The sequence below is a fragment of the Folsomia candida genome, unplaced genomic scaffold (genome assembly GCF_002217175.1).
Source record: "Folsomia candida strain VU population unplaced genomic scaffold, ASM221717v1 Fcan01_Sc005, whole genome shotgun sequence".
Taxonomy (NCBI): domain Eukaryota; kingdom Metazoa; phylum Arthropoda; class Collembola; order Entomobryomorpha; family Isotomidae; genus Folsomia; species Folsomia candida.
Genome location: NW_019091197.1, coordinates 5,490,761 through 5,509,879, shown reverse-complemented (window position 1 = coordinate 5,509,879; position 19,119 = coordinate 5,490,761). Strand labels below are relative to the sequence as shown.

The window sequence follows — 19,119 nt, the reverse complement described above, 5'->3', positions numbered from 1 at the left end:
AAATGAGGATGCAAAATGAGTATGTAAAATGTGTTTAAATCGGACTATGTATGTTCCTGTATCATAAATATCTTGCTTGTGGAACAATTTTATTTTGCCTTTTTCCTTAAACCTAAAGCTTCAAAGGTTCAAGTACAAATAACGCTCTCCAATTGATCCCATTCCTCTATAACCCGCTCATTAAACTTTATCGGGTGTTGATTATTTGGGAAAAAATTACGTAATCCGATAACTCCCAGATCAACGTTTCCATCATATGTCAAGAGGGAGACGCCATATGCATATCCTGTCAAATGGACACACAAACTGTGATAAAAGTTTTTAAAAAGGACACCGAGTGAAGTTAAATAAAATGTTACCCAATTTCCCCACACCTTATCGAAATTCAACATGTCAACTAATTATACGTATCATTACCTTTGGGTTTGTTAAAGGGTATATTGACGACAATTTTGACATCGGAAATCTGACTCTCCTCCCAGTACAATGCTTCTGGTGGTCCCACCCAGTTGCAAACCATGATGGGCGATGGTCTAGACCTCTTGCGACAAAACCGGACTAACGGAAGTGGCATTGAACCGATCACACGAAGTTGGAAGTGATTTGAAAGTACAATTCTTGATCGATAAAGTTTTTGCATTCTGGAAGCGATTTCCTCCAGTCGTTCTTCACTATCCGGCTCGCCAATGGGTAGCAAAATGAAGCCAACGGAACTGTCAAAGAAACGTGGCAATAAGTAACAATTTGCAGATTTTATAGACATCCAAGCTTTTGAAAAGTTACCTACTGTACAATACATATTTGTAGGTTGCCAAAATATTGCTTTGAAAAATTATTAGCGTATTCACGACACCATTTTATTTAGCATCGGAACGCATTTAGAAAATTTGCTAGGCTCAAAAAATTTGGAGATTCATAAAACAAGATTTTGCAGTTTGATTTTGCAGATTTTGCAGATTTTACAAGTCATTTTAAACTCCTTGTGAGATATGTATGTTGTATGTGCATAATTAATTATGAATATTTTACGCTTCGTACACATGATTTCTTAGCTTGTTAGGATGTCCAGGCATCGGAAGTGGGAAGACCGTGACCACATTATCCGGAATTGGTTGACACGCCCTGACATACGAATCTCTCACCCCGGCGGCTACCCCAGCCAAAAGGACGGACTGAAAATCTACCCCAAGTTTCGTCTTAAGCTGTTTCATGCCATCCAGCCTGCCAACTTTTTCCGTCGCAAAAACTAATCCTGGCTCATCCAAGCTGTCTTTGGATTCTAAAAGTGATTATATTTATGTATCTATGTACGTTGTATGCAAATTCGTGTCACAAAAGATATTATTTATACCCACCCAATGGGTAGGTTGGGACGGCTACACGATTCATGATCAGCGTGACCAGTAAATCCACCGCTTCGAACGGAAGTTTAGCCGTTGTCAAAGCCTGGGACATTCTTGTTCTCCAAGACGAACTATTTCTGACTACGGATGACTTGTTCATAGTTGGTATTTTTTCGAGTAAGCTTTCTGCTTTAAATAGTCGAGTGAACAGCTTGAATAATGCCCACCCGTCAGCCAAGGAGTGATGACAGCGCCCTATGATTAAACTTTTCGACTTGTTGCAATCTGATGTGGGGTTGACCATTATAAATTCCCAGAGTGGCCTCCCTTTCTTCCACAAGCGTTCGCGGACAAGATGCTTCCATAATTCTTGCTGTGTCGCTTCGTTTTCCAGATCTCTGAGCGACACCGGAACATCGATATCTAAAAAATAAATGTCAACCTAGTATTTCATATTTGGCAATAGTTGAGTTCAGCTGAAATAAATTAACCTGCTAGAGACATTATGTGATCCTTGATCTCAAAATCTGGGCACGGTGCCCAAAATAAGTATCCCATCCACTGCGCCAGCCCCGACGTCAGTTCCGGATATTGAAGTTCGTCTGAATTTGGAAGCTTCGCTGACAGAATAAGTTTCTCAAATTTGTCCCGCATCGTATTCACGTCTGCTAAACCATGCTCAATTTCCATGACGGTAAGGATGTTCAATGCTTTGATGTTATACACGTTGCAACTTGCTAAAGTATTAACCAAATAAAAAAATTATGCCGAATGTCATGTAATTACGTACGTAAAGTTAAAAAAATAATGCTCAACCTAGAAATGTGCCACTGGCATTTACTAGCTTTCCTAGTTTATTTTTCTTAAATAGCATTGCACAGCGTGAAATGAAACATCGCCAAAGGCACGCGACACCTAAAACTGGAATTAGAGGCAGAATAACGAAGCACAGTAGAACAAGTGTTAACAGGGTAATTAATATAGTCCGAAATAGTTGATTAATTTGCCCCATTTTTCACTAACGTTAAGTTTGATTATTAAAGTCTAGCTTTTACTATCGGATTGTGCTTCACAAACTTAACCTATTAGAATATATATTCAAATGTATAATATTATATGTATATACATGCATATAATATTTCCATGATAGTGCGTGATTAGCCTGATGCGTGGCCTCATATGTGGGGTCGGGTCGGATCTCATTAATGTGTGGTTTGAGGTACCTGTGAAGAATGTATACATTATACTTATTAGATATTTGTTTATTATTTATGCCTTACACTTCCTCATATTACTTTGTAAATGAAATGATACCAGCATGGCACAAATTTACAACTAACCCTCTTTTGATATGAATGCAAATAATAATAAATCTTCAAAAATCGTAATCATAGAAGCCATTAGAATTTAGGATCAAAGGTTAGTCGATTTTCTGTATGTAATTTTTTTTTACATTACAATGTACTTTCTAAAGCATACAACTTCTCAAATTATTTTGAAGAAACTAATTTCAGACAAGATCGGAGATTTGGATTGTGTGTGGAAAATGATAAATGAATAACATCGCATGTTGAATTTGTAAGTAAATTATAATTTCCCATAAGCGTGTATGGAACACGAATTATGTACAACTTAACCTTCATATGTGCGAACCAAATTATAGAAGTTGAAAACTATAAATCTGGTGCAAGAAATCAGTTTTCTTATGACTGAATCATCAAACTGACGTATCTTAAATTCTACGACTTCTTACGCGATTGCTAAGAAGATAATTTAAATTGAATAGAGTAAATTTAAGATATTTATTACACAATAATTTTTACATAAGCGTGTTTACTCTTTGTTCATGTGCAAAAAACTGCAAAATGAGATGAACTCGTTTTGTTCAGTACTTTATCCTTGTTTTGAGTATCCTCGTAAAGCTACAGAGTGCGAGTTGCCGCAACCAAAAACTTTTTCTACTACTCACCGTCAACCATCAACCATGGGTATGGATGTGCAACCAGAATACAGATACTCTGCATTTTGCGCTAATATTGTACAATGATATTATTGTGACTTATCCTTAGTTTTCGTTAGACTGCAACTGCATCTCCACGAGTAAAGCGAAAAAGGTTGAACTTAAAGTATGCTTATTTGGACAAGAGCTGGATATTATAGGTTATACATATGCACACATATTTATTTATATGTACGGATGTATGCATGCATGCATAGGTTTCCTGAGCTTGTGCATAAATACCCATGCAGCGAATTAATTATGTGGGTAGTTTTGATTTTTATGGTGGCATTAAATACATGGAAAATTTAAAATTAAAGCCATAAAGTACGCAATAAAAATAATTGATGGGAAATTTCTGTATAATTCAAATACGCAGTAAATGAATAATGGGAAATGGACTCTTGGCAGTTATGGTATATCACTATCAACTGCTTGATATATCAATGACGTTCAATTTTGCGAAAACCGACGATGCAATTGGTCGCAAACCTATGTAACATTGGACTAGCGGACGATTGGCGATGAGTAGCATGAATTAAACCAGAACTATGCGCGTTGCCGAGATTTGATAAATTTTCATACTGCAATATCACGTCAAAAACATGATAATAATTTTGTTCGTTCACTTCTGGGGTAAAGAAAATTATAAATCAGGCTGTATTCTTCATACAATAAAAATTACATGTAAATACAATTTTCTTAAATAATCTTTATTAGTATATCAATATTACAATAAATATTAATGACCCAATTATTCGCCGGAGTCTCTTCTTAACTATCTACATGTCTACGAAAACTTGTCACATAACTATTTTTCTTATAAAATCACTAAATCTCAAAAGTACGTTTCAGCTTGACCCTTCTAAAATTACTTAGATTAAATTAAATTTTAAAATTTGAATTTCCATGACCAAAGACATTCTTTGTGGCACGATCAACCTCCTCCGAATTTACATTGCTACTCCTCCTCCTCTTTTCCCATTCCGTTTTCCCAGATGCGAAATAAACGTAGCCGTACGCCACCGTTTTTATGAGGAGGCAGAAGAACACGAGGGACGTCAAGTTGAATAAAATCAAGCTGAAATTTATGCGACTTCCGCCACGTCGCAAACCTCGTTCAGTTGCTTCCACGGCGTGTGACAAAAATTCTTCCATTGCTTCGCCTGGAAGAATTTGAGCAAAAATTTAAAAAAAAGTAATTTAAATTTTGAACAAATTTAAATTTAGTTCAAATTATTTAAAAAATGAGAAAACTTACCGAAATATTGTGCTTATGAGACTTGGACCATACGCTGACCCCTTGTTAGCGTCCACCACACATGCAGAGGAACTAGATCTTGTCAAGAGTTTGGCTAAAATGACTTTGAAAGCGAAAGCGAATGAAACTACGACGACAGCGAAAAATAATTAGAAAAATGAATGACATTAAACAATGCGATTAGCTCAAACCGGATTTTTTTCTTTTGCTCTCTTGAATGAAGCGACTAGACGGAATTATCTTTCAGATCAAGCAATTTACTTAATATGGATGAGGTAAGGCATTGCATGCGCAAGGTTATTGTCATTGTCGTAGTAAAATAGGAAACCGGAATGTACATATGTAAGTAAATAATGGTAATCGTTATGCAGAAGCCGTAAAAATTGTCGACTTAATTTAAGAGTCGACTACATAAGTATTGAAAGTTGAATGAAATAACGATTTTCTTGTTACGGGCATATAAGATCAAACATTGATAAACTATGTAATATTCGTTTTTGTATTACACACATTTCCTGCACTGCACGTGGCGAGTTATATATTTGTGATACGATATCGACACGTCAATATCAAGATTTCTCTTTCAAAATATTGAATATGAATCAATATTTTGAATTGGTTGACTTACTAGAACAACCAGATTTGCTTAACGCGTAAATTTATTGCAAAAGCATGCTAAATATACAGGTATCATACATATTATGTATTTACATTACAAAGTAAACCAGTTTAGTGCAATGGTCGACAATTCTAAAAATATCAAAATATGAGATAAGTGATGACCAATTCGAGATACATATATCTTCATACGTAACGTAATACACTATATATTACTAATATTTCTTCTGAAGAGAGTAACGACCGAAAGACGTCAATAGGTAATCTCAGACATATCTAGGATAGGTAATTCTTGCTAATGCTACTGGAGACATAAATAAATATGCGTACCTAAGCGTCTCTTAACAATTACCACTAGCTATAACCATCATATTTATAGCTATCCAATTAAGTATGGACATATTCATATAGCATATTTATCATACAATCCATATATTGGAATGATTATTTATGTTGATACGTTTCAGCTATACACATATTGGCACTGCATGCATGAACGTTCTCTATTACATCATACCGCCGTTTGTTTTGTATTTTGTTTGTAAAAGCAATTTGCACCTTAACGATAATTATTCCGTAGCATGACTTCACTGTTAGTCATGGACCATGCGTTTTATGCTTCATTCTTCCTTCTCAGCTCTGCATTTGACTTGTGGAAAGTTTCCTATGTGTAATTTTCGACATGATTTAGTAAATATTTTTGTAATACTTATTAAGATTTTAATTGAGTTAGTGTAGCCGATCTAATGTCTGGGGACATTGAACTCGAAATTAAACCGTCCCCACTACCCTTAAAATATCCCTTGCATCTCGCTGCTCAATCTGGGCAGATTAGTGATCTCGTACAATTGCTGCCAAATATCTCACCATTCCAGCAAGACCTGAATCACCGCACGGCGTTGCATTATGCATCGAATTACGGTAGTGTAATTTTCTACACTTTTATCGCAAGTATTGACTTCAAATATTACCCGTTTCTCTTCAGGTAACAAGCACATTGGGCTCGAGATGGCCACCCTTATCCTCAATTCCCCTGCAGTTTCCACCATAGAGATGAAAACAGAGCTAATAAACGTTCAAGATGAAAATGGCGAGACATCCCTTCATCTTGCGGCAAGAATTGGGCACCGGAGAATAGTTGAGCTATTTCTTTTCGCTGGAGCGGATGTGAATATTAAGTTAGTTGTATTTTCAAATGGATTTTTTTACTACTTAACTTGTCATTTCTTAAATATCCATAATGATAATGTTGCAAGGTCAGATCAAGGTATCGAACCAATCCAACTGATTTATGAAAAGGTCCCATACGCCATGTGTGCTGTGTTCGATACAGCCATTCAATACAGGAGTGGGGACGTTGGGGATGAAAATTATGAAATCGTGATGGACTTTGGGTAAATAAAGGAAACAAAGGAGCCATCTTATTTATTTATCTCAATATTTACATATGTTTCTCCTTTGTCACAGCCCGATAGTTGGTTATCCAGCTGAAGACGAAAAAGATGAGCCCCTCCTCATCGAATCTGGAATGTTGGCTTATCCCCTAAAAAATGGGGAGCGCCAATGCAAGGAAATCCTCCTGCATCCACTCGTCCAACTATTTCTCGAGCAGAAATGGAAGAAAATTCGTCCCTTGTTCTGGACAGGGATCATCCTCCACATTCTCTGGCTTGGTGTATTTTCCGCATTTTTAAGCATACTGTACCACAAAAACTGCCCCTACGTACCAGAAGTGGCTAACCAAACTGGTACAATTTTGTACTTATCTAAATGACCTTAAACTTAAGAAATTTCCTATATATTACAGATATTATTTGTCCATGGTCGTTCTACCCGAATTCCGTCCCATGGGCGCTTGCCACCATTGTGATCTCTAGCTTAATGCTGGTCAAAGACATTTTGAGCATCATATCGCTCCCACGAGGAATTTATTTTTTCACAAAGATCGAAAACTTGGGCCATCTCGTCATCCTCGGACTCGTTATCATCACCACGTATCCGGAATGGACAGTTTCACAAGATAACCAAATTACTCTGCACGTCTGGCAATATCAAGCCGCCGCTGTGGGCGTGTTTCTGGCCTGGACTCTGATTTTAGGACAAATTGGAAAAACGCCCAGACTTGGGATTTATGTCGAAATACTGTCCCGAGTTTTGAAAAGTTTTGGACTATTTGTTCTCACTTTCATCTCAGTGTTGATAGCGTTCGCATTATCCTTCGCAATATTAATGCCGCAAGTGAGTGGACAAAAAAGTTTCAAATTTTTATCAAGTTGCATCTAAAATAATTTCCAAAAATTTGCAGCAACCAGCATTCTCCACTCTGCCGCTAGCACTGTCAAAAGTGCTCATAATGATGACGGGAGAACTCTCGCACGAAATATTTTACGAGCTTGACCCCACCAACTCGATGACTGTGGGGGTCATGGGTCACCTATTTTTCGTCATGTTTGTAATCACAGTGACCATAATCCTTTTCAACCTGCTCATCGGTTTAACTGTGAGTGATATTCAAGGACTTCGAGCTGGTGCACAAGTTTCACTTTTGTGGTGCAGATTGGAACAAATTTATTTCATGGAGTGTTTCATCTTTGGAAAATACGTGGTTCACTTGGCAAGTTTGGCGCAAATTGGGACAGATTTTTTTAAGAAATTTCAAATCGCGAAGGATTCTGGAGGAGAAATGTGAGCTAATTAATTATTATGACGTGTGTATTAATTTTATGCAATATGCATGTGTATGATACTTAATTAAGCAGTTTGATAGAATTATATGTATGATTTACATACTATTTTTGCACAGGTATGTCCATGTGTTTCAAAAGTCCAAGATACCGAAAGATTTGCAATCTCAAGTTAAAGATTTATCTACTAAAAATATGGCTGGAAAAAATAACTGAATAACTTGCAACTACCGTAAATGAAAATTCGTGGAAGGAAAGATTAAACACGGGGCCGTAATTTATGTATGCACTTCTCACAGCTATTATGTGCATATACTTCGTCTATGTCTATGTACATACGTATGCATTTTAAGTTTGCACTTAAACTTTACTGCGTCGTTTGCAAGTAATGTGAAAACGAATTTTTAATATGTCACGTTTTTATCATCCACATTTTAATTTTAGCAACAACGCCTTCTAAATAGTTTACCACACGTTTATTTGTCACGTCCTGAAGCTATATCATGAATAAAGAAATGCAAATGATTCGATGGTGATGTCAATTTTTGGGAAAGTATGACGCATTATTTTGAACCAAACTAGCCAAATTTACCTTGTAACACGGTGACAATGAATTAATTTGCACCTTCATTAGATGCTGTTTCTCTCTTCAGATAGATTTATACCCAGTTGAGCATGAGCTGTGTCTTGCACTTGTACAAGATTAGCAGCAATTGACTGGAAGAGGTGTAACATCAGATAAAGTGCATACATCAGTGAAAATAAATTATTTTCTTAAAAATAATGGGGTTCGTCAACAAGTTATCTGTTTACATCGTGCTGTTCCTAGTGTTAACTTGTGTCATGATGTCAACCGTGCAAGGCAGATCGGTTTTCCAACCAGGCAAGTATATTTTTCGGGGTAAATCCGTCACATTTTTTGTGTATGTATGAATTTTAAGACCAAAATTATTAATTGACATTCCAGGCACAACTACAAATCCCAACGCAGGAAGACAACAATCCAGTGGGACCATGCAAAACGGAATGTGCGTCTGCTCCGTAAAATGATTCGCAGCTTTTAAGAAGTAAACTGTTAGTAAACTGAGATTTATGTGTAAATGTGTTCATAGAACAATAGATGATACGGTAGAGGCGCATTTATCAGAGTAGACACTATCTATTTATTGTCTTCAAATTTTTCCATTAATCACTAACGAAAGAATAAATATGTACATACGTAAGTAAATAGAAATGCAGCGCGTGTAATTTATCACGTATTATTTCCTGTATTGATCAACAATACGTACGCCACGATTATTTATAAATAAGATTTTAAACAACAATCCGTAGTAAGTAAGTAAGTTTATAAAGTGAAAGTGAATCAGACGCGATAAGGTCCACATCACGTCATATTAAGCAATCATCTCAATAATGCTCACTGCACAGAATATTGATATTGCATACACAGTAACAATAAGTATCGATGATAGGTAAATGCGGATCACTCGTGGATTGAGATTACATAATGTGCAATCCTAATTCCACATTGTGGGTTGGCAATTTATGCATTATTATGAACGTCCTGTATGCAGTACTAATCCAATCTAAACTTGCTACACAGTTTACCTTAATTCGTCACAGCACAGGACCGGATTAGTATATAAAGACGATTTTCTGTGCCAATATTGTGATTCTTGACCGACATGAGAAACGATTTATACACATATTTAAAAACTCTCGGATATAAAATTTAATATGAAGTTTTCCTTAATTTTGGTGAGTATTAAGTAAAAAGTCATAAATTTTTGAGGAAATTATATTATTCTCTCATTTTTGATAACAGCTTGTCATGGGTATCCTACTCGTGGAAGCCATGCCACAGTACGACGACGGAGGGGATGACGGAGACGATGGGGGTCACTTCGACGCTGGAGGAGATGATGGTGGTCATGACGACGGTGACGATGGCGGCCATGACGATGGTGGAGGGGATCATGACGGTGATAGCAATCGTAATCCACACCCGCCCGGTCATCCAGGTCATCGGGGAGACGGAGGTAATATCGAAAGAATTTATGACCGGATTTTTTATTTATTTTCATGCACACATTTTGTAGGTGGAGAGGACGGACCGTCACGATCTCAAGGATACCAACGGCGACCTTTACTCTTTTAAGGAAATAATGCCATCGATGGACAGGACGCGACTTTGTCGACTTTTCACGCATAATTTGGCTGACATTGATCATAGAAAAATTCAATGGCTTTTGTGATAATTATTGTGACATTGTCTTGTTTCTTTACGCTGAGTCGGCTGTGTTCTTATTGATACCGAGACAAGTACAAAAATAATAATCCTTGTGAAAAAAGGATGTTAAATTGAATAGTATGTGTTTCCTGCCATTATGTCATAACCTTGCATATTATAACTTTACTGCATAAAGACATATGTATACATATATGCACGTAATATGTTTCCAGTTCATTTGCTAATTATGTGCGTCTTAATTCTCCATCAATAAAATCTCTCATGCTCGCTACGTTGGCGAATACCGTCGGAAACAAAAATTGACCACAAGGCTGCACTCCGAAAGACGTAATTCCTGCAATATATGGTCCATCATCTTCCTTAGTTGGCAAATCATAGCAGACCAGAGGCCCACCAGAATCACCCTAAATTATAAACATTTACATACATCAGGCACAATATATACCTTAAATTAATTCCTTTATATATGTACGCACATTACATGACCCCCTCAAAATCCCGGCACCCCCGCACAGCATATTTGACGAGACCCAACTGCGAGTAAACAGCAGATACGGGATGCGACACCAACCTCTCGATACAATCGTCATGTTAACTTTTTGCAGTTGTTTCGGGATGTAGACTGGCCGAATGCCTAAGCGATTCGCATTTCCCCAACCGGAAGTCACACACTTGCCCGTCGGTTCGTGACCCTTCGGAGGCAGACGAATTGGTTTGACTCTTTGATTAAATGTTAGATTTTGGGCCAGCGTGATTATCGCAGAGTCATAATTTATCGTCCATGAACTATATTTTGGATTTGCGACGATACGAAGTACAGGAACGTTCTGTTGGCTGTTGAGGTCGGACATATTGTGCGCCCCAGCGACGACACGCAGCTTGGAGGGATCTTGACCATCACAGCAGTGAGCAGCGCAAAGGACACGTGTCTCGTCGAGGATGCTCCCACCGCAGAAATGTCCACCATTTTTCTGGAGAGAAATTTGCCATGGAAATTCCCCATCTTGAGCGTCCTTCCCCCCGACGATGAGCGGATCGTGGACATGAAATTCCGTGCTTATCTGACTGGAAAATGCTTCCGTCAATTGTAGCGAAGTTAGTTGGCATTCGCCTAAATATAACAGAAATGATTAAATGTACAGTAAGAATTTCTGAAATTGTTGTGTACTATTGGTCAGCATATGTATTACCTTGCGAGATTAAATACAAATGAATAAGCGTAAGAATAATGAATTTGGATGACATTTTCACTCAGATATTGATTTGCACTAAATGAAGTGACATGCTCGTAAAAAATATATCCATTTGATGATATATTTATAATTGGATCATGTCAATTTCATCATTATTATAATTATGCAGTTGTAATGCATGCATTACATTTATGTCAATGCTGGTATTGCTTATTTTGACGAGGATGGTTTACTTGGGATTAATTATACTTTGATATTAATACCTTATTTTTACGCATTAATACTATATATAAAAATGTAGGTAGTCGTTCTCAAATATTTATCAATCGGTAAAATTCTATATATCTGCATAGATGGCAAATCACGATTTATGTCGCCAAAATGTACATATTTATATTGCGTGGAATAATATTGCCTACGTGCATATCAAGTAAATATGTACGTGTGTGTTCATGCAATATGGTTTATCAGCCTGATTACTAAAGTTAGCTTTATTTTGAAACAAACAAGGTTTCCTCTAAATTTTGGCATGGACTCCTTTATGGATTCGCCTATAAAATATTTAAATGTCCATGTATTAAGTACTTTAAAACCATAACAAGAAACCTATGTAGGTCTAAATTGTTCACCCAATTGACAGTTTAAACTATATCTTTGAGGCCAAGGAAGGATTTCCGAGAAAGAAAATTGCTAGTTTAATTGAAGTCTAATGATATCACTGGCCTTCATGTCAATCACGTACATAATTACTCCCCATTCTACAATCAAATGCCTATGTTCAATTCGCCATTTTCAGCAATCATAAATTATTAATGGCGACATTTTCCATTTCTATAGCGTTTTAATATGCATATATTTGTGCTGAAATATTGATTGGATCAGTCCCTGAAATTAATCCGTTAGTACATATAACAAATATTACATATTTATGCATCCCCAGTCTACATTAGACTGCTTACTAATTTTAGTACAAGAATTTTAGCACGTCGCTAAATAAATCAATAAAAATGATTTTCCTGTGCTTAAGTCTTATAAAGTGTGAAATTGAATTTATCTCGCTATTTATCTGTTGCCCAATTTATCTAAAATTTGAAAATGGGGAGCCCATTTTTAAACTGACCCAATCACCAAGAAAGTCTAACCACGTCATGATAAATACTGCAAAATTGGCATTGTTATCAATTTATGCAACGTTTCTCCTCTGCAATGCATTCTATCACGTGGCACACACCTCCGTGGGGATCGAGCCGAAGGCATCTCTCTCTTTTCTGCAACTCTCTTTTCAGTCCTTATATCCACCGGCGTCGTAATTACGGTGGGAGCTTGGACTTTGTGTCCCTGCTAAATCTGATGTTGTGCTATGATGGAAAACTTTGGAAAAGTGGTGTGCCTAAAAGTCAAGATCGGCTGTATTATGGGAACTTATTTAAGGGTGTGATGTGGATTTTAGTATATGGATTTTCAATTATAGCTCCACTGACAATAACCGTGTTGAACGTGGTGGATCCGGATAGACTGCCTTTTCTAGGATCAATCCTTCCACACTTTACAGGTTTATGCATGAAAGGATGTTTTTTATTCACTAATAACAAATTTTCATATATTTATTTAAATTTCTAGATTGTGCTAATGGAGATCGTAAACTAATTATCCTTGTATTACACATGACTTCAGTTATATTTCAAACTTATTTGTATTCCATGCTGGCATCTTCGGTTCTAATGGTTCTGGGAAACGTATTTTTCCTCTCTGTACTTAGCTTGTACAATAATCTCAACAAGATTGTAAGGTTGGTTGCCATGAATTAAGTGTACATACATACATTAAAATCATAAAATTTTTACTTTTCATATTTGGACAACACATAATGCAGATGTAATTTTCACAGGATGCACAAGGTCCTCTCACTATTGAAACTGGGCACAACTTACAAGAAAATATTGGACAGACTGACGCATCTAAAAATATTGGAGGCACAAATTAATACCTGTTTCAGAAACTTATTTCTACCCGGAATATTTTTAATTTGCACATTTGGCAATACAATCGGCGCATTTTTCTGCATAACACAGGGATCAGCCAGTTTTGGACATTTCATATTCCTCGTTCTCACCGTGGAGAGCACAGTGGTCATCTTGTTGTTTGGAACATTGTGCGGAGTGCTAAATAAGAGGTCCAAAATGCTGCTGGAAACTTTGAGCAGGTGTCACATGGATGGAAAGTTGACGACAAAACTGTTCGTGAAAATGGTGAAAGGTACACCGCCAATGAAGATCAGGTTTGGCAATTGTTTTATCGATATCTTGACCCCTTTTGTAATGGTGAGTTTTTGCATTAAGAATACGGTGAGATTATTATTGTTACAACAATAAGTGCAGGAATGTCATAATTGAAGAACTCTAATTTTTCTACGTGTTATCCTGGTTGTGCATATAACGATCTGAAAAGTTTAATTCAATTTAATGTTTCGATTTGGTCACCGAGGAGTAGAAATCAATGGGAATGTAAAACATGTACCATTTCACAATTAGATAATTGAAAAATAAAAGTTTTTAATTGTTTCAAAAATTGCATAATCAACTCATCCGTTGTAATTAATTAAAGGTCCATTTCTTCATTCAAATTTCATTTTACATATGTTCAAAAACAATTGGAAATTTTAATACTTTGTGTCTCAATACGTCGAGCAACCTTGATTTCAAACTTCCGTAGATAAGTTCAATTTAGAAATTAAAAATGTCCTTCAACACAAGCATTAAGTAACAATGAGGGCCATATAAAATAGGTGAATTTACCAGCATAAAATCACTCACAACTTGACAAAGCTTGAAGAATCAATATGGTTTCCAAAACTGTCTCGGTTTGCCTGCTTTTCGGCACCCTGCTGGGAATTTGCTTCCTGGCAATGCCCGTGTCGGCCCATCCTGAACCAATCCCATACCCGTATGGAGATGAGGGTAAGCTTACAAAACTACAGCTAATTTCTTATTACCAATCCGCGATAGTACAAAAGCACATCAAACGCATGTCACGTTCTTCCCGAACGAAAGATTTTATCTTGTCCATCAGAAAATTGAATTAAAGATTTCTTAAAAATTTCCAGAGCTCGAGCAGCCAGCCGAAAGTGCTCCAAGTCGCAACCGGAGGAAGAGGCATTATTATTACGACTACGGATTTGGTCACTGCGGTTACAGACGTTACTGTGGAATCGGCTAAACAAACATCGAGATGGACCACCCTGACGAAGAGATCGAGAGCTGACTTGTGCATGAAATGATATTATTTAGTCACAATTTCAACTTTGTCAACATTCATCCTTTGCTGACGACAAATAAATACTGGTGCAAATGTGCATACTGATGAAAATGTGTTCTGATAAATATGCATGGATGCACAGTATATAGCACCCACCATGGTTCGCTTAACAATGGAACGGTCAAAATTGTCTTCAGGTCTTATTGGTCATCATAATTTGGTTATACAAATATTTGAATACTCCTTCTTATTTTTTATAAACAACGGAGAAACAAACTAACATAATATTAAATTAACCAGCTTCCTGATGTATAAATGTACATATCTTGTCCGTAGCCAGATGAACAAAATAGTACTTTAATTTAAATCACGTAACTGTATAAATCAATTTATTAAATATTATTTTTTCCAATAAACGTTTATGTAACTAAAATAGCAATATAAAAAATATATGATTTTCTTTAGAAATCAAATACGTAAATCCCGAATAATGCCAAAAATTGTTACCCAGCCGGGAATCGAACCACGGCTCCCTTGAATTCATGTCAAGTGCTCTGACCTCTGAGCTACTAGGGCAATTAGTAACATTATAGGGACTTTTACTGATATTTGTCTGTGGCCTTTTTCTGTGAATTTCTACTTTCTTTTACGGTGGCAACGAACTGTTGCCTACCAAAGATGATTGTCTATTCAGTAGGCCACGGCTCTACGGAATCTTTTCCAAGACATTTGTTCACCGAGGCCCAGGTGACGCTAGCACCACCCCACGAGGGAGGAGGAATGTAATCTGCATAGTGAAGGAGTCCACAGAGACGACAGAAAAAGTCGGCGTGGGCTCCAGTCGATATCTCTCCGTTTTCCTTACGCCAGGCGAAATATTCTGCATACTTGTCGTCGTTCTTATCCAAGTGGAGGAGATAATCAGCGAGGTCACGAGGACTACGGTAGTTGTCCACTGCGATAAAGGAGGAAGGTGGGCCTGCCTCTGCGTAATCGCTGGGTCTCGCACCAAAGACGACTGGCACCATATCGTAACTAAATAAGAAGAATGGACAAACATTCATTTATGTAACTTATCCCCTCAATATGAAGATGTCTTACTTGAGTGCATTTTCAAAAAATTTCTCCGTGATGTAATCCTCACACTTATTATTCTCAAAGGACAAGAAGAACTTGTACTGCTGTCCGATCGCTGCGAGACATCCAGAGTAGTTGGACTTGGCGCAAGAGAAGGAGCCACACGAGCCGTACACATCGACAGGGATGAACTGCTGGAGGTATTTTATATACTTGAGACGACCTTTCGACCAGCAATTGGATATCATGGCGGCAACCAGGCGACGTTTATTTATAGGACGCTGTTCTTGTCGTGAGTCTTTTCCCGGAATCCATTGCCTGCAAGATGAATGTTCAAATTCAAACTTATTGAAATCCTGACCCCACATTAATTCATATTTCACTAACCTGTACGGAATGGGAATGTCCGAGCCCCGCCAATAGCTCGCTAATAAGGCGTCGTTATAGCCTAACGGTGCCCTCCCCGGGCCCCACTTTTGGGGCGGCTCTAAAATGTAAAACACTTGTCGCATCCCCGTCGGAACCTTGAACGTGGGGCGAAAATCTTCGTTATGAATCGTGACCACGGCATCCGCCTCCAGCCCAAAAAAGTAGCGCCAAGGTCCAAGGCCGAACCACCAGCGGGTTGAGGTCATCTCCTCCACGGAGCAGCGAGACTCGAATTTGGGAGCGTACGGACAACGAAGACCACCTCCAGTGAAATAAAAGTAGCCGGATGGCATCTCAATCACAATTTTCTTGGGCTGTATAGTAACAAAATAATGAACTTGTGAGTTTCATAATTTTGACACATGTACTTAACACATTATCAAATAACTGACCTGAATATCCGCTATCTTAGACAACCCAACCACCCAGTCTTGTTGTGCCTGAATTCTCTCCTTTACCGTGTAGTTGACCTGTCTCCAGAGATATGGCGTCTGCTCTACAAGATTCGACACCTCTTGTCTTGCTTTGCTGTTCAGATAAGCGATGGATGATGACGAGAAGGGCAACGCCATTGTCCAGGAGGCGGTGAAAGCAAGGGCGAAGATGTAAAGGAAACCATAGGTGAAAATAGTGGCGAATATGAGAATAAAAAAACATTGTTTCCAAGAACGATGAATTTTCTTGTTAATTATACAGTTAGTGGTCCGCCAACAACTTGGAGGCGAGGTAAGGGAAATGAACAAATTCCTGATGCATCCTCGAAAAAAGTGGACGAATCTCATTGTTCAGCACGAGATATGTAAAAAAAAAACTGGAAAACAAATTAGTTAAGCTTTAGTGAAGCCTATCTTTTGGTAATTGTACATAAATACATGCAGAAATTCAAATATCTGTACACACTTTGCGTTTCAAATTCACCTGGCTTTGCGGGACCGGTAAGTTTTTTCGCCTCCTTTTTTGTGAAAATAATCACAAATGTGGTTTATATTGCCCTGAGAATTTTACAAAATAAAAATATCGACAAATCAGACCATGAAGTTGCTACAGATGACCAGGAACTGGCGTTGTGGTGGTATTTTTTTAATAACCATGCTTACACGGTCGGGCACAACGACAAATTTTCCGTCATCACTCTACTTCTTCATTTCTTACGATTACCTCACTTTCCATATTTTATGAATGTATGTTATAATAAGTATGCCACAACATTAAACGGAAGAAGTTTTCCATTATGTTTGCCAATTTTCTGCAAATTTGAATGCAGTGACAACGTACAAAGTTATTTTTTACTATCTAACTGCGTATTTTGGATTTAAAATATTGGCGTTGTTCAGAATATTGGATTGGCAACGATGAGTGACGACTTGACGAGGTGTGCATGTATTTATGTGCATATTTTCTTATCTCGGTGACTGATAAAAAAGCAGATGTGGGTATCGATCGTTCAATTTGGCAAACATGGCATGCATAACCTTATTTTCACATTTGTTTATTATTTTAGACATCTCTGTGGCAGTCGGAGATAATATTTGATTTTACTGAACTGTCATCTTCATCAGGCGAATTACGTGCATTATTAGAAAGGTACACTTATACATATGCATGTATAAGTATTATGCATTATATTACCTTATACTACCTATTTAATTCGGATCCGAAGTTGCGACGGCTTCATAAACTTGCATAAGAAAATATTTGCATACATAGATATTTAGAGGTTTACAATTTATACTACTACATATTATATTATATTATACTCATAAATAATTATAATAGAACTATGATCAATACAAATTTATGAGGAAATTTAGACTTGTAGAATATGCTGATATCGAAATTAAAAATCTATCTTTTTTTCTACCAAAATCCAGCCTGATTTTATTTTTGCTGATCTCAATTTGAGACAGTGCAAGACATGGAAATTGCTCTGCCTAACGAGCTTGGAGAGTTAAAAAAAGTTTCATTGGAGGTTGATCGGTCATGGCTAACAGCCCCCGCAGTTGGATTCATGGTGATTGAGAAATTGTTATTCCTGAATATTCGTGTTTTAATCACTGTAAATTTATCAATTTGTTCAATTTTGTCTTATAAGAGCCAACAGACTATAAAATGATACTGAAGGAAATAAAATGTTCATGTCGCTTCAATTGAATAATTGTTTGGCATTAAACAACTTATTTTACAATATTTTATGTAAAGTAGATAATATTTACGTATTTAAATGCATGTACAAATCTGGTTATTTCCGCCAATACTAAATTCTAATCATATTTTTTTACATGCCCATCACTTACTGCATCCCATAAATTTTATCACAACGCATTTCCTTCCCAATATCGAGACCACAGAATTCTTCCTCTTCGCAAAGTTATACTCACATCTGCTATAAAATGTGTAATAACGCTCTACCCCAAGCACTGCAATACTGACCAGCGTGAAAGACATCCAATACAATATTGAAATACCAAAGGGAGAAAATATGCTCATCTTTTGAAAGTTGTCTCCGGTAGCAATCGTCGTGGTGGTACCGTTTCCTACGGAATTGTCTCCACAATTATTTTTATACTGCTGTTTGGCCAATCGTCTCGTCTTGTGGTGCCACATCCGGTCATTCCAATAATTATAGAGGGACGCCTCCATCTCCCACAGCTTGAATTTTCGAAATGCCTCCCCCAACAATGAGTAGGAGTAGTAATGGACGGTGAACGTGGAAAAGGGCTCCTCAATTACATAGCAGGAAACGGACTGACATTTCAACTTCAATCCAGCCATTTTAAAGTGACGCACTTCTGTCTCGTATATTCCAACGCATCCAAGTTGCCTGGATAGGATGGAGTACCAACCAGGGTTGAAAATTCCTCCTGTAAGAGGGTTGATTTCTGGAGTAACGACAACATCGTGGGGGGTAAATGGGAGGGTCATGATCCGTGTATAGCTGTCCCCTGGCGTTGCAAAGTGGGGATTATTATACATAATTTCATTGCACAATATATGAAAAAGCCTTACCAA

General features: G+C 37.4%; 5 protein-coding genes and 1 long non-coding RNA gene across 11 annotated transcripts; 2 read left to right on the top strand and 4 right to left on the bottom strand.

Moving 5' to 3' along the window:
- Window positions 1-72: 72 nt before the first annotated feature.
- Window positions 73-2,513, bottom strand: LOC118435680. The gene is made up of 6 exons (XM_035852059.1): window positions 2,160-2,513; window positions 1,835-2,080; window positions 1,356-1,766; window positions 1,039-1,279; window positions 418-713; window positions 73-286 (listed from the first exon to the last, which is right to left on the bottom strand). The coding sequence occupies exons 1-6, from the start codon at window positions 2,353-2,355 to the stop codon at window positions 129-131; spliced, it is 1,548 nt and encodes a 515-aa protein (XP_035707952.1). The 5' UTR covers window positions 2,356-2,513; the 3' UTR covers window positions 73-128.
- Window positions 2,514-4,034: 1,521 nt separating this feature from the next.
- LOC118435583 lies at window positions 4,035-4,733 on the bottom strand. Its single transcript, XR_004834905.1, has 2 exons — window positions 4,604-4,733; window positions 4,035-4,508 (listed from the first exon to the last, which is right to left on the bottom strand). It is a non-coding gene; the product is annotated as an uncharacterized LOC118435583 (long non-coding RNA).
- Window positions 4,734-5,415: 682 nt separating this feature from the next.
- LOC110850109 (transient receptor potential channel pyrexia) lies at window positions 5,416-10,271 on the top strand. 2 transcript variants are annotated; one of them, XM_035851865.1, is made up of 11 exons: window positions 5,416-6,142; window positions 6,207-6,399; window positions 6,478-6,615; window positions 6,689-6,969; window positions 7,029-7,459; window positions 7,527-7,906; window positions 8,025-8,806; window positions 8,873-9,435; window positions 9,509-9,663; window positions 9,731-9,944; window positions 10,005-10,271. In XM_035851865.1, exons 1-7 carry the CDS (start codon window positions 5,968-5,970, stop codon window positions 8,119-8,121), a joined length of 1,695 nt encoding a protein of 564 aa, XP_035707758.1. In that variant the 5' UTR covers window positions 5,416-5,967; the 3' UTR covers window positions 8,122-8,806; window positions 8,873-9,435; window positions 9,509-9,663; window positions 9,731-9,944; window positions 10,005-10,271. The 2 variants fall into 2 exon arrangements, with proteins under 2 accessions (XP_035707758.1, XP_021953284.2); XM_022097592.2 differs by having other exon boundaries at window positions 8,873-9,663.
- Window positions 9,643-10,063, top strand: LOC110849582 (holotricin-3). Its single transcript, XM_022097015.2, has 3 exons — window positions 9,643-9,663; window positions 9,731-9,944; window positions 10,005-10,063. Exons 1-3 carry the CDS (start codon window positions 9,643-9,645, stop codon window positions 10,061-10,063), a joined length of 294 nt encoding a protein of 97 aa, XP_021952707.1.
- A 24-nt stretch (window positions 10,272-10,295) lies between the features above and the next one.
- LOC110849583 (trypsin-1) lies at window positions 10,296-11,439 on the bottom strand. Its single transcript, XM_022097016.2, has 3 exons — window positions 11,347-11,439; window positions 10,633-11,267; window positions 10,296-10,560 (listed from the first exon to the last, which is right to left on the bottom strand). The coding sequence occupies exons 1-3, from the start codon at window positions 11,399-11,401 to the stop codon at window positions 10,381-10,383; spliced, it is 870 nt and encodes a 289-aa protein (XP_021952708.1). The 5' UTR covers window positions 11,402-11,439; the 3' UTR covers window positions 10,296-10,380.
- Window positions 11,440-14,785: 3,346 nt separating this feature from the next.
- Window positions 14,786-17,503, bottom strand: LOC110850423 (glycoprotein 3-alpha-L-fucosyltransferase A). 5 transcript variants are annotated; one of them, XM_035852343.1, is made up of 6 exons: window positions 17,142-17,503; window positions 17,011-17,062; window positions 16,503-16,921; window positions 16,069-16,424; window positions 15,706-15,999; window positions 14,786-15,639 (listed from the first exon to the last, which is right to left on the bottom strand). In XM_035852343.1, the coding sequence occupies exons 3-6, from the start codon at window positions 16,890-16,892 to the stop codon at window positions 15,291-15,293; spliced, it is 1,389 nt and encodes a 462-aa protein (XP_035708236.1). In that variant the 5' UTR covers window positions 16,893-16,921; window positions 17,011-17,062; window positions 17,142-17,503; the 3' UTR covers window positions 14,786-15,290. The 5 variants fall into 5 exon arrangements, with proteins under 5 accessions (XP_035708236.1, XP_035708235.1, XP_035708237.1 ...); XM_035852342.1 differs by having other exon boundaries at window positions 17,011-17,102; window positions 17,208-17,503; XM_035852344.1 differs by having other exon boundaries at window positions 17,029-17,102; window positions 17,208-17,503.
- Between the last annotated feature and the right edge of the window lie 1,616 nt (window positions 17,504-19,119).